The 16,916-nt window shown below is 36.2% G+C and overlaps 2 protein-coding genes across 4 annotated transcripts; both read right to left on the bottom strand.

Moving 5' to 3' along the window:
* Window positions 1-3,159: 3,159 nt before the first annotated feature.
* On the bottom strand, window positions 3,160-10,768 carry LOC112171249. Of its 2 annotated transcripts, none has more exons than XM_024308462.2 (14): window positions 10,453-10,768; window positions 9,335-9,493; window positions 9,062-9,178; window positions 8,886-8,970; window positions 8,340-8,448; window positions 8,156-8,223; window positions 7,934-8,053; window positions 6,899-7,854; window positions 6,511-6,711; window positions 6,363-6,423; window positions 5,857-5,970; window positions 5,181-5,294; window positions 4,935-5,059; window positions 3,160-3,621 (listed from the first exon to the last, which is right to left on the bottom strand). In XM_024308462.2, the coding sequence occupies exons 1-13, from the start codon at window positions 10,530-10,532 to the stop codon at window positions 4,976-4,978; spliced, it is 2,268 nt and encodes a 755-aa protein (XP_024164230.1). In that variant the 5' UTR covers window positions 10,533-10,768; the 3' UTR covers window positions 3,160-3,621; window positions 4,935-4,975. The 2 variants fall into 2 exon arrangements, with proteins under 2 accessions (XP_024164230.1, XP_024164229.1); XM_024308461.2 differs by having other exon boundaries at window positions 9,335-9,496; window positions 10,453-10,767.
* Window positions 10,769-11,657: 889 nt separating this feature from the next.
* LOC112172385 (WD repeat-containing protein WDS homolog) lies at window positions 11,658-15,311 on the bottom strand. Of its 2 annotated transcripts, XM_024309706.2 has the most exons (5): window positions 14,744-15,311; window positions 13,787-14,663; window positions 13,560-13,661; window positions 12,123-12,758; window positions 11,658-12,008 (listed from the first exon to the last, which is right to left on the bottom strand). In XM_024309706.2, exons 2-5 carry the CDS (start codon window positions 14,435-14,437, stop codon window positions 11,862-11,864), a joined length of 1,536 nt encoding a protein of 511 aa, XP_024165474.1. In that variant the 5' UTR covers window positions 14,438-14,663; window positions 14,744-15,311; the 3' UTR covers window positions 11,658-11,861. The 2 variants fall into 2 exon arrangements, with proteins under 2 accessions (XP_024165474.1, XP_024165473.1); XM_024309705.2 differs by having other exon boundaries at window positions 13,787-15,311.
* Window positions 15,312-16,916: the final 1,605 nt, after the last annotated feature.

Below are 16,916 nucleotides of genomic sequence, written 5' to 3'. Positions count from 1 at the left end.
TCTTTCTAATTTAGATTTTTTCTGGGTTTTTTAGGGTTTTATTTAGGATTGATTGGGAGGGAGTGAATCTAGTAATCTCATTGTTCTTTTAGTAGTCAAACAAAGGGAAAACAATTAGTCAATGCATGTCCCATTGCAACTAATCCTGATAATAGCTTTTAATGTACCTTTGACTGGTCAAACTGGATAGTTTTTTTTTATTGTTATTATTATTTTTTTTATAATTTATAGATGCAAGTAAAAAAATTCTTTTGTGTAGCCAATGATTTGGACACGTAAATGTTTCATATATTTTAATTGTTTTGGAATTAGGTTAATTAGTTTTACGGTTTATTTAGTATTCAAATGTTTCATATATTTTAATTGTTTTTGAATTAGGTTAATTAGTTTTACGGTTTATTTAGTATTGAGTTACACGATTTCATATTCTAAAAATTTTACAACGACACTAGTTGAAGTGAAATAAATTTAAGTCTACGACGTTAGTCTAATTTTTCTTTGGGGATATGTAGAGGCATAGCTATAGTTGAAACTTTGAGTTCTCTATTATTAAGTAACGAAAAGAATCGGTTAAAAAGTTGGGCTATTTGCGATGGATAAATTTTACATTGCCATTCACCCCTAATGGAAAGGTGTTTTCACCGTTAGCTTTCATGATCATGGTAGTTAGTAAGAAAATGGTGGTTTTAGTTGGACCTCCAAATTTGCTATTTAGACCTCTTATACTTAGTTCACCTCTAATTTACTTTTTTGAATACTTGAAAAGCTAAGTAGACCTCCTTATTTTTATCAAAATGCCCCTGAACATGAGATACAACAATCTGTTACTCTACTTTTTATCTCTATCTTCAACCACGAGAAGAATAATGAATCAAAATCACATGATATTACTCTTTTATGAGTAGGTCTCTCCTCGACCAAAATTAATCAAAGGGTTGGTTCTCAATCTTGATATGTTGTTGGAATCCCTTTGAATTTTGCTAAAAGAATGATAGCTATATCATAATATTCAATTATTTCTTAAACTAAATATTCAAATCAGATTGTTTTGTATTTATTTTTGTATTAAATGATGGGTCATATATAGAAATTATTATTTTTACTTAATTGTTTTTGGTAAATTATAAAATCATATATGCAATATAAGGAAATTTCAGGAAAAAAAAAGTCAATTGAATGTTATATTTGGTTGGAGGAGGTAAGAATAGTATTTATTTTTCCATTTTTCTCTCTTTGTCTTTATTTGTCTTTTCATATAACTTGACAAAGTCTATTAATAATTGAAAAAAATTGGAAGTCCAAATATCAAATTTAGAGGTCCAACTAGAACCACCCATAAGAAAATGTTACAGTAGTATTAATGACTGGTACGTACTTAGACAAGAGAACAAAAAGAAAAAAAAATTAATAAAAGCAATCGTCCATTTGTCCTCATTTTAATATGGATGAGTGTTCGTGATTACAGTAATATCCTCCTGATCAGTAAGTATGAAGAAAGAGATAACGATCCTGTTGCCCTTAAATCTAGATCATGAGGTACAAGAGAATAGGGAATTTTTTTTTGGGCAGTTTTAACACTAGTTATGACAGGGTCAATAATATTTAGAGATGGGAAAGGAATATCTGTATTTAGAGATGGGCGGTAAGTATGTCGTCATGTCTGTGTTTGGTTTGGAATTATTTCTTATTTGGGTGAAGGAGGATGGTACCAGTTGAATGGACCAAAAGTTTGTCCGGATAAAATTGGCTCCTAGGGCTTCGGATCCCATCTTCGTTTTTGTTTGCTTAGCTGGATGATGCTGTTTCCGCTGCTACACATGCTTCTTTTGTTCCCACCCCATGACTCATTCAAATTCATATATCTCCTCACGTGCCTCCTTTAACTGTTTTTCTGCTCATATGTATTAATTCTAGAATGCAGTCAGTTTTTGTACCATGCAGGATTACAGGTTAATAAGTCATCCGATGACTTTACACTTTCGCCGACGAACCGGCATATGTTAACAGTTTTGTCCGACGACAAAGACAACAAGATAGAAAATGTCACACTTTTGTCGACGACAAATTCGTCCAGAGAGGTCTCCCCCCTCTCCGCATTTGGATTACTAGTCATCCGCATATTTATAACCATCCTTAAGTAAACAAATTCAAGATGGATTCTAGTTTTGAAGGTCTTTCAGAATTGTGAATTGAATCTGTATGCTCAAGGCCTGGTTTGGTCTGTGAAAAAGAAAATTTCCCACGACGTTTCATTTTCGGTGTTTAGTAACATAAGGAAAGTTGTTAAAAAGTTTGTAATTAATGCAATAAAATAATAAAAAATAACTAATAAATGTATGAAAATAATTGGGGAAAGTAAATCCTTTGGGTCTATGGAATGAGCCACTTTCCTCCATATTTTCCCTTCTTTAAGAAAATATTTCATTTTCTTTTGCATCCCAAACACAAGAAAAGAATGGGGTTCTTTCCCCATAGTCTAATTTCGTGTACCAAATGAGGCATAAATCCTCTAGGAAAGAACACATTTTTAAGGAGTTTCCAAAAATGTCAAAGGGATGTAAAAGTCAAAACTTTCCAAAATTTTTCTTCTCACACTTCAACAAATTATTTTACAACAATCTCTAAAATCTCTATAATTAGAGCAACTCTAACAACTTCCTCATATTTTGATTTTTCTCTATTTTAGGGAAATGAGCATCTTTTGCTCCAAACAGATTACCTATAACTATCCATATTTTAGGGATAGTGAGGAAAGAGAAAGCAAAATTCCATAAATTTACAGCAATCTTTAAAAATTTAAGAAAGAATTATAGAGAGTTTAGAGATAACTGTAAAATAGGAAATCTGTTGGAGTTAGAGAAAAAAAATTGCTTAAAGCTTTGACTTTTGCTTAAAAATTTAGGAAGTTTTGTTTTCTCTTTCCTCACTATCCTTAAAATGGAAATAATTATAACAAAAGACGCTCATTTTTCCTAAAGTAGAAAAAAAAAATATAAGGAAGTTGTTAGAGTTAAAGTACAAGTAAATTCAATCGTAGCAACCGATTTGAGGCTTGTTATTGAACAATGGAACCATTAAGATCACCACATGTTCATAATATTTGTTACAAAAATCAGAAACTTTTATCCCGAATTTTTTTGTTTGATAGTCATGTCCATACCATAAATTAGTAATAAAAACAAATTATCAATGTAACGTATGCTATTCGTCTGAATCAGTGGACAGAAGTCACAGAATCTTTCATTTTCCACTGAAAACGGTACTTCACAATTTCACAAGCTACGTTAAAAAAAAAAAAAAAAAATACAGATTGACTTTAAATGATCGTTTTGATCAAATAAGTTTTTTTTTTTTTTGGTTCTCTTTTTAATCAAACTTCTTTATAACTTATATGTACATGAATCTACCATGTCCCTTGCTATCACCCATACATGGTTTTCATACGCACCACAAATAATTTAAATGGAGCTGATTGCTTGACCTTTGATAGGGTACCCACCATTTTTCACAAGTTTCTAGATCCTTCACATCATCCTGCTTTGCACTTCAGAATACGTGGTTTTTAGAATGTGCAGAAGCTCGTTCAGAATGTTCATTCCGATATCTACATTGTCGTGGATCCTACAGCAACATCTCTCCATAAGTTCCAACAAAAACAGTAACAATAGCACAAGGCGGATGAAATTTATCCCGACAAATGAAAATGTACATTGCTTTATGAAAGAGTGCTTCTATTCATACCTCTCATATTTGGACCTCCTATTATTTTTGAACATTTTAAATTTCTATTCTGCCCTTCCAGTAAACTAAAGGAAAAAAAAAAAAACTAGGAACCTCAAGATCCACTGTACTCGGATCACAACATATTCCAACATGTTAGTTTGGATGATAGAGGAGGATTGGTGGTGACTGCATGTGTTTCTAATAACATATATGGATGAGAGGATGTTTGCTGCTAACATGTGTTTGAAGGGATTGGAGTGGAGTTCTCGTGGCTGCTTGGTTTTCTTCCTCCTCTGATCTTCTAAAGCTTCGATCTTAAAAGCTCTATGTTTCATTTTTGGTTTGACTTTTGTTCAATTTCTAATTTAACAAGAAGAAGATGCATCCAATTTAGCAAAGGTCTCTCTCTAGCTGGTTGTGAAGAAACGTCAATGGTGAGAGTCCAGAGGAGTTGCAGAGTCAGGAACACAGGAGGTGTAAAAAAAAATTGACGATAAAAGTGGAAGTTTGATGATAAAAATTATTATATGAGGTCTAGTTACTAGTATGGGAGGTATGAATAGAAGCACTCTTATGAAAAAGGGATTGCCAAAATTATGACAAACAAATCTCATTTGGTATAAGTCAAGTTTTTATCTAGTGAAAATAAATATTTACACAACATGAGAGTTAGTCATGCAGGAAAGCTGAAAGAAGAGATGGTTCACTGTTATGAATCTAGCTTTTAAAATTTGAGCAAACAGAAAAAGATGAGGCTTATTGGCTCCCTCCACTTTATTCATCAAATTTATCCAATTGTACACTAATTTTTCCCAATCTCTGTCAATTTAAATGACTCCAATTTTATCGTTAAATATCTCATTCTCATCTGTTCCACATTCTTTTCATATTGATGTAGATAAGTATTTAGTAATAGGAATAGAACATAAGTCTATTAAATTGACAGAGATGGGGCAATGGCAAGATTGGGAAACGTTAAAGGGAATTCTGGCCCCATTAAGCCAAAAGATAAGCATGGAAGTGTTAGACATAGATAAAATACATCTAATGTCTAGCATTTGCACGCTTATCTTGCTTATCTCAATATATCATGAACATCAAGATAAAACCCACTTTCTTGACATCAGATAAGATAAAACTCTTCGATTGTAATGCGCAGAGAGACACCAAACTAAAACATATCTCAATAACAGACACCTTAGAAAACTCACCAAGAATTATAGAACGGAAGAGTATGGTGCAACCTTGCTCACTATACCAGGGCAGCCATATTTTTCTCTGTAAAGCAGTTTCCACTGTGAGCACTATCAAACTGGAGGACTCTAAGCTTCCCTTCCTGCAATTTATAGCAAATTAGCATTGCAAATCAGAGGAGGGGAAGAGAAAACCTTTATAAAGGACCCAAGAAAGGTCAGTAGACTAATAATTGCAAGATTTCTGGGGAATGAAAAGCACACCTTAGTTCCATAAGCCAGACCACCCCCAGCAAACGGATGAAAGCAAGCAACATTAACCTCATCATCTGCACTAGGAAGTACTCTCACAAGTTCCATATCTGAAACTCTGTAGACCTACAATAAAGAGAGAAATCATGAATTCATGATAACTGACAGTACAACACGTTAAACTTTGATAACAGTACCATATGTACCCACTAGGATCTTGCTGAAACACAAATAAATCAACAAAAAAGGCCGTGAAGTGCTTCTTCTTCTTTTTTGTCTCGAACAAAAGTTACAATTGACAACTCCAAGGTTTTTAGAAGTTTCATTCAAAATTTCCATATTTTATAGAAAGTTCTGTCATGTTTTGCTTTCTCACCTATATTCACCTACATTTTTACTTTTTCCAATATTTCAGTAATCAAGATAATGGAATATCTCAATATCTACTAATATTGATATTTCTTTCCTTGGTTTTAACAAAATCCTTTAAAAGACCATGACCAGTATATAGTAAAAGCTCCAAAAGTATTAACCAATGTCCCTATAAATGAAGCATCTGTCAACAAAGAACACTTTGTGTAAACTAAAACTTGTCAAAGAACAAACTACTCAATACAAGTAATAAGATAGTAAAATAAATATAAAAGAACCACCATAAGTTTTAGAACAAGAAGGGACTTAGAAGTACCTCAAGAACAGTGTAAATAGGTACGGTTGTTTCGCCATCAATGACAATACTTTTAAGAAGAGAACCATGGCGTCGACCATAGGCAATTAATATGTGCTCAGACGTGGGTGAGAACTGCAAGCACAACATCAAATACAGAGGCTCAACTCAAAATAAAATGTGCTCCTTTCAGCAAACTAAGGAGGTAAGTAACACTAGTTGGAATTTACGTTTAACAGTATACATTTGCACTTAACCAACTATATGACTTCAATACTCAATACTAACGGATGGTAGGCCAAACTACTTCAACAAATGATAACACAATAAAATTGAATATAACAAACAAATCATAGTAGACAAATATATCATCACATCATACATCATGACCAGAAAGAAGAGGATAATGGCCAAAACTAATCATAGTAAACAATGAATCCAAGGCAATAGCAACAAAGAAAACAGCAGATCCCCGGACCATAAATACAACTATTGCAGATAGGAGCCAAGATTTCTATAAAACTAACCTGGATCGAAGTCAAACAATGTGCAGCTCTGATAGCCCGGGACGTGAGTATTGAACCAAATCTGTGTCAGAAAATGAACATATAAACAAAATATAAAATGTCGATAACAGAATTTAGATAAGAGCTGTAAAAAGGACTAGATTTTTACGTTGCTTCCTCGAGTGAATATATGCGAAGCTCATAAATGACTTGATGTGCTGAGATTGGATGCCGGGTTGGGGATGTTGCAATTCCAGAATCTTGAAGGACTACACTTTGTAATCCAGGTTCAGCGTCCATATCAGGAACCATGCATGCAACACAGGCGGCTAAGAATCTCCCACAAGGAGAGAAATGAGTGCCCATTTCACTGCAAAAGAAAAGAAGAAATATGCAGCTTAAATAGCATACACATTATGCCAAGCTAAACAGAAACAATTCACAAAATGCATTCAATGAGAATCGTGTAAACAAAGATGTTGGTGACTTCGTGTGAAAAAAACTGCAATCAACTCATTAAGGCCGTATGAGAGAAGTGTCATGTATGTCCAATATACCTGCAAAGAACAGCATGGGGAATGGTTAAGCGGCATCGTTCAGTATTGAGTGGAGCAGAAGGATTTTTTATGTCGTGTGACCATATTCTTAGCTTCACAGTGCATGGTAACTCTGCAGCTGCTGTAGCAGCCAGTGATGTAGTAATTTCAGACTGGATTCTGCTAATAATGGGCTGAGCTTCATTCCCATCATGCAGGGCATTTAAGAGAGCAGCACCATCCCCAGACTCTGGTACTGAGAAGCGAAAATGCAAACCAGCGCTTTCAGAAACCCTGGATACGCTGGTGCTTCCTCGCATTGCTAAAGAAGTTGCCACATGTGGTGCTAAATTAGAAGAACCATTATGTTGGGCTGAAGTGTCAAGCCCAGCACCATTAAGAGGAAGCATCGAGGGAAAAGTGGCTTGGCTTTGACCCGTTAACCACCCTTGGAGAAAAGGAAGCTCCCAAAATGCTGGATCTCTATAAGGAGAAATATGACGAAGTTGCCAAGGTTCAGCAGAATGAAGAGGATTCGGAATATTTTCAGGTAGTCTATTAATAGCAGAATCTACATTAGTAAAGTTTTCATGCTGGCTTCTCCCTATAGCCTGCATCTCATCAGTCTCCATGGCATCATTGAGATGAGTAAGAGATATAACTGATGGAAATGCCTCCATGGGAGAAGCTGTGCTATCACTCCGCTCTGTTGCATTTGCAACTGCTTCATGTAAAGCAGAAGTGACTTGCATGTTACTTGGACCAACATGCCCATCCCCCTGCATTTCTTTTCTTGGATTATCTACAGATGGTGACACAAAGAAGAAAGGCAAGGACATATGTGGCAGTTCAGCAGCCAAACTAAGGCGTTCATTAGAATGAACGTTTGCCAAGAAAACAGCAGGAGAAGGATATTGTAAGTAGCCGGAAGATGTTGCTGGTGTCATCAAGGAATCTGAAGAGTCAAGATCATTGACCTGCATATCAGTTTAATAATGTAACCTATATGATAGGTGACTTCAAATAATTGATTAAAATACTGTTTGGAATATTCACCTCAGCAGTTAGAAGAAATGGAGCAGCTTGGGGGTGAAAATGCACTGCTCTAAGTGAACGCCATGTTTTCAATACAATGTCTGGAGACGAATGCTGCTTTTTGTAGTTCCATATATACACCTGAAAGAGGAAATTGACATTAAATGTTATCAAATTTACAAGCTCATAAATCTTCAAGGACCATGTAATATACTAAAGATCCATATAAAAAAGAACCAATACCTTGTGTCCTGATGCAACAACTAGGAGTTCCCCTGTCGCATGAAAAGCCATGGATGCAATAGGTCGATCTGCAATCAAATTCAACACACATAAGAACTATCAATCTTCATTGAATGAGTAAAAGATGCCCCAAAAAAAAAAAAATGCAGTTACTAAGAAATGCAAGTTTTAGGTTTGAAATTACGGAAATCACGTGATCCTATACACTCAGAAGTGTTTAGATCCCATAAGCGAACTTCGTGATCCAAACCGCCACTAGCAATTATTTCTGGTTGCGAAGGGTGGAATCTCACCTGTAAGAGTTACATTTGTTAATTCCACAATTTTACTTGAGAATGATAATCATAATAAGCGTTGGAAATTTGTATCCATCAGAAGGTAGAACTCCAACATCAGTTTCACTCCTAATTGACTTCATGAGTTACCAAGTAAACCTAAGTATGAACTAACATGGTACAGCTAACTCTGCAACAAGACTCTAGTACCATTATTTTCCTGTTAATTCTTATACCGTATGTCCAATAACTGTGATAACAATATTTAATTTGTATCTGAATTTTCAGCAAAGTTCCTTCTAATTTTTTTTTTTTTTTTTTTTTATGATTACTAAAAAAATAAAACTTTCAATATGGTCTTCATTGAACAAGTTGCAAATAGTATTGCTGCAAAGGCACATAGCATAAGAAATCCTCAATAAACAAGTGCATGCAACTGTATAAGCCAAGCTTACCACCCAGGGTGTCCTCCTATGGCCACTCAAAACCTTTAAGCACCTTCCAGTTTGGCAATCAATTATCTTCACAGTGTGGTCACCACTGCAAGTGTCAAAAGATTGAAAAAATTTATAAATATAAGCTAGTGTTCAAAATTTCAAATTGAGATAAATGAATGAATTAGGTAACTCACTGTGTAGAAGCAACCGTTCTTCCATCAGGACTAAATGCTGCTGCAATGGTTGACCTTGGAGGAGGTACCAAATTACAGTACCTGGCTGACAAATGCCGTAGTGACTCTGCTTCAACCCTGGAAAGATCATGATATATATTCAATAAATACATAGCATCTCTGATAACCTATATAGAAAATACATAATCTCTCACTCATAAACCTTCTACCCTCTTAACACATATGTAGGTATATCTTATGAATACAGTTAAAAGAAGAAAGAACTCATGGTACCATGAAAGAAGGCCACGCTTAGCATCTATTGTTGCTTGGCACTCAGGGCCAGTGGAAGAGGAATCAGCTTTCACTTTAGGAATTTCTCCCCACCGTCTTCTAGGCAAGTGTTTTGCTCGAGGAGAAATTTCTCTCCTTACTATCAAGCCGACCACATTTCTGCTGCAAACATATTGAGAAGTTCATTCAACAATAACATTCTACGATTATGTATGTGTAAGAGGATTTAAATAATAAACTCTGAATTTCAAGTTTTCGAGTAAACGGTTCGATTAGACCTTAAATTTTAATCCCTTATGTTAAAAAACTCAACATATAAATTTACTAATTTAGGATTCAACAAAAAAGGAAAACAACTTCTTCTTTTGTCTAGGCTTTTACAAAGTAATACAGATTGGGCATATTTGACTAGAAAGCGTGCTAAGCTAGGCGAAGCATAGAGGTCATCAAATTTTCAAATCCACCCCCTCAATAACTGTATTGTATGTTTTCTTCTCTTTTCATGATAGAAGGGATCAAAACTCTCTCCGCATACATATAGATCTCAACAAATCACACTAACTTTAAAGTTCTAATGCAAACTTTTTCAATACCAAAAGCTACACGTCCAAGGGATCTATAAGATTGATGTTTTTACATGTATGATCCTGAACAACGAACTGTTGTACGTACTTGAGGCAATCTCATCAAACACACATCTCAAACAAACCAACAGAATTGAAGAGGGCAGCGCATCGCATTCAACTTAATAACTAGAACATGAAATTCATCACTAAGACAGATCCAAATTCAAGAAGCACAAATTAATTCCGGAATTCCAAACTTAAACCAATAAAACGCTCATTAAATTTAAGCGACACACTCAGATTCAACAATGCCATGAAACAGGCCTTCAGCCATAGGAGGCAAGTCAGGCAACCAACACGAATTATATAAAAGATCATACATAGATTATCTGTGACTAAATTTCAAGCTGTACAAGCATCAATCTGAGCTCATAGATTCTGGAATCGAATACAATTCAGCCAATTCCAAAATGACAAATGCGCATAGATCCAAAAACAAACAATCAACAACGCAATGCGTAATAGATAGAGAATTTTCGGAATTCTTCTGACCTGCAGTGGTGACTTTCGGCCGGCGACATGAACTGATCGGACGGTGGCGAAGGCCCCGTCATCATAAGATCGGACTTCATAGAGCAGAATTGAGAGAGGTTCCGAGAGAATTGAGAGCGACCTGTATGAAATCAATGGTAGACTCAATTCCGCAGGGCTTTGAATTTTGAGGAAGAAGCGTGTGAAATCTGAAACCCAGGGAGAAAAACCAAAAGAAAAAAAATGGAGGCTCTGGCTCTCTGTGTGGAAGAGAGAACAGGGGCTCTGTTTGTTCCTCTCTTTTCATAGATAGTTTCTCTTTTTTTTTTGGTCGATTTACGAAACCCCCGATTGGGGATCCATGCCTTTTGACGAAAATGCCCCCTATGCTTTCTTTACTTTCAAAGTTCGCACCGTCCACCTGAAGATTCTGAGGGTTGAGGTTATGACACGTCTGCAGTGGTTATTTTAATAATTTTTAAAGATTAGTTTTTGATATCCTCATCATGATTTTTCAGACCAAAAAAACCAACTATTTTTTGTTACTCTCTTAGTTGGATTCGAATTTACACATCTGTTAATACTATCGGATTTTTCTTTAGTTACATTCGAATTTATACATTTGTTAACATGGCAAATAAGAAACACCATCGGATTAGCATGTGTGTCGTAAAAGAAATTGCATTCGCGTAGACTCATTTAGGCTTTTCCGACTTGAGTAAAGTCCACCCATATATTGCAAATTAAGTTTTTTGGTCTCTACTAAAGACAAATTTGGGAGAAAAATCTTTTCCTTTTCAGGTGTCGAAAGCTCTATTATTTGACCACTCAGGGTCTCGGACAAAAAAACAAACGTTTTTGGTCCAAGTCTTTTGATGATTACATTTTTCGGGGTTACATGAAATTTGGTCACACTGATTTTAAGGACGCTGAGGCTTCTCATAAGGAGGATAGATGTTGGAGTTCAGTAATATGGACCGAAAATTTGCAGCCTGACCTGGACAAAAAAAAGTTGGGTTTTGAAGGAACACAACAAGCTGAGAATAGGAAAAGCAAAGAGTCATCTCTTACCCTCTCATAACTCGTGAATCAAAAGAAAACGTTGCAAATTTCAAGCAAAGCTCACATATTGTTCATAGTATAGTATGGAACTGAGATCCAAGTTACTTCGGACAATGTGTTTATGGCGACTAGCAAAAGCGACCGCTACAGTCAAAAAGGAAAAATGGCTCTAAACTGGAACTCTACACCAAAATTTTCAAAAAAACAGATTTACAAACTCATTAATGAATAGGAAACTGAAAAGAACAAAAGCTATATATACACACAGGTTGGTTGTGAAACTGGACATGTGACAAGTTCAACTGAGTTTCTCAGGTTGAGTCTTTTTAGATAGACTCGATCCCCATAAATGGATGGTATGATCATCACTAGCCCCATATATGGATAGTATGATCATCACTAGCTGATGCCAGCATTTGAGGTCTCCTAAGATTCCAACTCACACAGTTCACAGTCTTTGAATGCCCATACAAAACCTCAATTGGCGTAGAGTTTCGCCGATTCCAAATGTAGACCTATAGCAGATGGTAATTATCTAACTTGTGAGGACCCATTCAGTTTAGTGGTGCAAGAATGATTGGTATACACATGTATAGGAAAACAAACAAAATTGGGGGAAGCAAGCATACCTGTGAGTTCTCACTACCGCTGGCAATAAATGTACTATTCACTCCACCGAAGCAGGAGCGTATTACGTATTTGCTCTGCCTGTGACCCATATACTTCAGTGGCTTCTCCAGTTTCCCAGCAACATCCCACATATGGATCTCCTGGCTATTTAGGTTAACGATAAAGTACTCACTATCTCTAGAAATTGAGAGGGATGTGATAGAATGGTCTTCAGAGATAACACGCTCAGTATTTGTTCCCACATTCAAAATCCGAATTTCTTTATCAGAGAAAATGCTGATAAGATTTTCCCCATCTGGTGTTACAGCAAGATCTAAAATCTTGGGCATCCTCATACCTCTCCATGCTTTTAACTCGTTGCCATCGCAATCCCACATGTAGATACCTTTTTCAGGGTCAGAACTGCCACACACAAGTCGCCTTGAGTCGGGAAACCAAGCACATGAGCTGACAATGAAGCCATGATCTCCAAATGTATGCTTGCATGTACCTGTTTCCACATCCCATAGCTTGAGGACTTCACCATTTCCACACGTAAGCAACTTTGAGTCATCGGGGCTCCATGCCACAAAGGATACTGGTTTAAGGTGGCTCCATAGGGTATGTTTTAATATCACGCTGCCGTCTTCCAGCACCTGGCACCGAAAGGTAGAATTAATGTCAGAAACCCTAGCAGCTTAGCATCTTCCCCAACTTAGGCAGTATGATTAGATTCCATGAAATTCTTTTTACCAAATATTAAGGTGAAATCCAAGTCGGTATCTGATTTTGTAGTTTTTCGCCATCCACTAAACACTTTTCAAACATTCCACTTATACAACTTCTATTGAATGGAGATACTAACAAAGAACAAAAAATTAAAACTCATACATTAGGATCCTATATGGCATATGTATCCAGTTTGCATTGAAACATAAGCTAACAATGGCATAATGTAATTCGCAACAATATAACTTTGTTTCCACATTAACAAACTTTATTTCCGTTACAGATAGCTCATTTGATCCTGCGTTTGTCCATGTGGCACTATAAACAATTTTGATGTACGTTAAAATAAGAATAGATTCCTTTTAATGCATTTCTCTTGCCTTAATGGACAAAATTTTATTTCCTCACACATTTGGTGGATTCTGGAAGCATATATTTACTAATCAAAAAATTTGCTTAACATATTTTCTAAATGTGCAATGTTCTGAACCAACAATTTTTTTCTTTATCTGTTTTGAAAAATTCAAGATTTTTCTCTAGCAATTTCTAGAACATTAGTTGTATACTCAATGCATCATCTTATCCCTGCACAATGCAGACTAGAATTCCATTGAATAAGTACACTATCTGCCTATATAGGTGAACATAATATTCAAATAGCCAGAAAGCGACTTTCAATAACTTGAATAAACTTCTAATATAAATCACCTCATGTAATGCAATGGTACCTTCCATATGATGGCCGTGCAATCACTTGATGAAGAAGCTAAGTACTCCCCATTATGAGAAAATTGTACAAACCAAACTTCGTCCTTATGCTCAGTCAAAATCTGCAGCATTCACAAACAAGTTTTCATTTATATCTCAACCATCCAGTAAAAGAAGATGAGAGACAAAGAAAAAAAAATCTAATAATGTTTCTTTTCAAGACAGAAGCTCAGCCAGCAAATCACACCTGTACAGTCTCAGTAGGGATCTGATCCCTACCACACAAATGGTCTGCATAAAGTGAAACAGCATCCGAAAAATTATGATACATACATGAATCAATCTGGGTCAAAACAGCAGTTTCAACCAGATGTTCCAACCTGCGCGGAGGTAGTGTAATTGGTGGAGGAAGCAAATTTTCCAATTCTTGCAACAGCTTTTTTCGCAATTCGCAAACCTCATTGTTGTCCATCTTACCCTGCTCCATATCCTTTGAGAAAAGGATACTGTGAGCCAGGTTATGAACCTTATCTCTGCCCACCTGTAATGCTGAAACCTCTTTCTGCAAAATGTCTAAAGCCATCTTGTCATCCCCACACTTTGCATACTCCAAAAGTGACTGTTTGAATACTAGAAACAAAGCAGTAGTTCTTGTTTCTTCTGTCAAATCCTTAATGGCATTAAGGATATCAATACAATCGTTCCAATTCCCGCTCAATATCTTCGATTCCAGCATCTGAAAATAATCAGATTGGCAAGCAGTGCCAGACTCCAACTCTAAGCATGAAGCAGCCCTCCCATAGCCCATCGAATATAGGCACTGAATTATTATTCTTACAAACTCATGCTTCTTTATTAGGCCTCTTGGCCCGAGCCTAGTCGAACCCTCCATCGACATCCAAGTTCGGCTAATCCAGCTACTGTACTTTCTACCCGTTCATACTCAAATATGCCAATTTCTTCCACCAACCATAACAACCCCAATTACAAAACAAATACTCTTTCAAGTGTGTAATATTATTTCCAAGTAAAATCTGATTACAAGGGCAGAGTACCAAATGACTAATCTCTCGAAATGAATTTGTCTCTACAGCTCCAAAACAATATATCCAGAACCTAAAGCTCTGCACAGAAATTTCCAACAACCCAAAACCTCAAATTCTCTATTCAACCAACAAAAGCATTCAAAACTGAGCAAACGTACCAATACAACAGAAGCTCCAAATTCAAAGTGCCCAAAAATCCTTCTGTGCAACGAAGCTACCATGCAAACACATAACCCCAGTATACATATAAACCAATACGAACCCAAAATTGTAGGCGACGCACCTTCAAAGCCTCTCGATAATCAAAGCCTCAAAATTGTATTGAATCCGAGATTGGGATAAATAGGGGGTTGAGAATTTATCACGACACCCCAGATGAGCATATAGTTCAAGTATTGAACTTTACATACAGAGATGAATATTGGGAAGGAATAGAACGAACCCAGAAGAGCTTGGAGTTCGAAAACGAAGAAACAGAGAGATAGGGTCTGTGATAAATAAGAGGACAGAGAATTTGAGGCAGAGAAAAGCAGAGACGATGTTAAAAGATGAGGAGGAGTGATGATATCGAAGTGGATGATGAATTGGAAGGCATGTAAGTAACAGTCAGAGATGAAGGGGGGGGTAGAATCTAGTACCCTGGGAAAGAAGAAAATGGCAGAGAGCAGATCTAATGCAGCACACGTCGTCGTTCTGATCCGTGATGGAAAACAGGGGACCCATTATTCTCTCCCATTTTTTATTATCCGACGCTACCAATTACACTTATCATGTAAACCCATTACATATAGCAAAGTTAAATGCTTGAAGCAACAGACTGTCATGTCTTTATTACCTAATCGAGAAGAAAATCTCTAACCAGTAAAATCCATTGAAAACTATCCTACACACCTACTCGAAGTGACTAAAACATAATACAAAATCGTGAAGAAAAAAAAAAGACTCTGACCTATGTGACTTTACTTGTCCTAAACAATCATCTAGAAAATTTGCATATCGATCACAATTGGTGTACATTAAGACTAGCCAATTTAATGAGGTTGTCACGCACATACTATCAAAAGATCAAGGGATACACATGTTTTAATACCTTTAACTCTATAAAATAGAAGAAATATTCTCTTTATTTGGGTTTATGATTGGAATTGTTTTAAATGTAAGAGTGTGTGTGTGTATTTATACCAAAGGTATTTAAAAATAAAGTAAAAAATAAAAATAAATATTACGAGGAAATTTGTAGAAATTTTGTTAATTTACTTGAGATACAAAATAGAAGAAGTTTGAAGGTAAAGAAATAAAGTAAATAAAAGAAGAACAAAAACAAAATTGTAGGTCGATCTAGACAATTAATGTGAGTCCTGTAAATATTAAACCAACTAAGATGAGATTATTTGAGAATTATTAATGGTCTCATTGGTTTGTTGGAGTGCTCGAGAATATTTTATAATAATAAAGTACGCAGCAGCAGGACGAGTTTGTGAGAATTTTTGAAAATTTTTTCGGACACCCGAGCTATTTATTATGATTTTTCAGAAGTTTTGAAATTAAAGAAATTATTTTAAGGAAGAAGAAATTTGTGTGGTGCAATCTGGACCATAGAATTATCCAACGCTTGATCAGGGCCTTTGAAAACCAGTTAAATGGGAACTATATAAATACCAAGTCAAATCACGATTTGACTCTCTTGACTCATTCTCTCAACCTGACGACCCGCAATGATTGGAAATCCGCCGTTCGGCCACGATGTAGTGTGGCACGGGTGTCGTTTGGCTCGTCTCTCCTTTAATGATCTATTTTTGGTATCGTCTTGCCCAACCGACAGTTTAAGGAGGAGAATCGAAACTCGAAAGCTTTGGGCTTTCCGGCTGTCCGTCTACGTTTTTAGGCAACTATGGTCACTGTTGGTGGTGTATAAGGTATAAAAATTGATTTTCTCGTCAAGCTCTATGCCTTGTATAGTTGGTTTTTAGTTCAATTGAGTTCTAAATGAATTGGTGTTTTACGGTAAAATTTTCTTATCCACCATAAAATTCAGATTATTTTCATACAAATTCGGGTTTAGGGTGTTACACATGTCCAACCCATACCTTATTGTAGAGTAGTGGGCTAGGGTTTGAAAGACAATAACCCAAACCCATAAAACCAACCTTGCAACTGAATGTAGGCAGCCGGCTCCCTCAATAAATATATTGGTTGCTCAACTCGCCACATGGTAGGCCAGACCCCCACTCTAGTTGCCCAATTAGACGTCATCACGGGATGACTAACAAAGAGATGGATTGGGATCGTTTCCCTAGCCCACCCTCAACCTCGCTGCTTGTCATCGACCAC

This window comes from Rosa chinensis, chromosome 6 (genome assembly GCF_002994745.2).
Source record: "Rosa chinensis cultivar Old Blush chromosome 6, RchiOBHm-V2, whole genome shotgun sequence".
Lineage (NCBI taxonomy): Eukaryota > Viridiplantae > Streptophyta > Magnoliopsida > Rosales > Rosaceae > Rosa > Rosa chinensis.
This window is presented reverse-complemented; position numbering and strand designations above follow the sequence as displayed.

Excerpts from the sequence above, each read along its gene's own strand:
- LOC112171249 (XM_024308461.2), bottom strand. The coding sequence starts at position 10,532 with ATGAAGTCCGATCTTATGATGACGGGGCCTTCGCCACCGTCCGATCAG. Across the intron at positions 8,971-9,061 it reads AGAACGGTTGCTTCTACACA|TGGTGACCACACTGTGAAGA; the intron begins GTGAGTTACCTA and ends TGACACTTGCAG. Across the intron at positions 5,295-5,856 it reads CTATTTACACTGTTCTTGAG|GTCTACAGAGTTTCAGATAT; the intron begins GTACTTCTAAGT and ends TCTTTATTGTAG.
- LOC112172385 (XM_024309705.2), bottom strand. The coding sequence starts at position 14,437 with ATGTCGATGGAGGGTTCGACTAGGCTCGGGCCAAGAGGCCTAATAAAG. Across the intron at positions 13,662-13,786 it reads TCCCTACTGAGACTGTACAG|ATTTTGACTGAGCATAAGGA; the intron begins GTGTGATTTGCT and ends TGAATGCTGCAG. Across the intron at positions 12,009-12,122 it reads GCGGTAGTGAGAACTCACAG|GTCTACATTTGGAATCGGCG; the intron begins GTATGCTTGCTT and ends CATCTGCTATAG.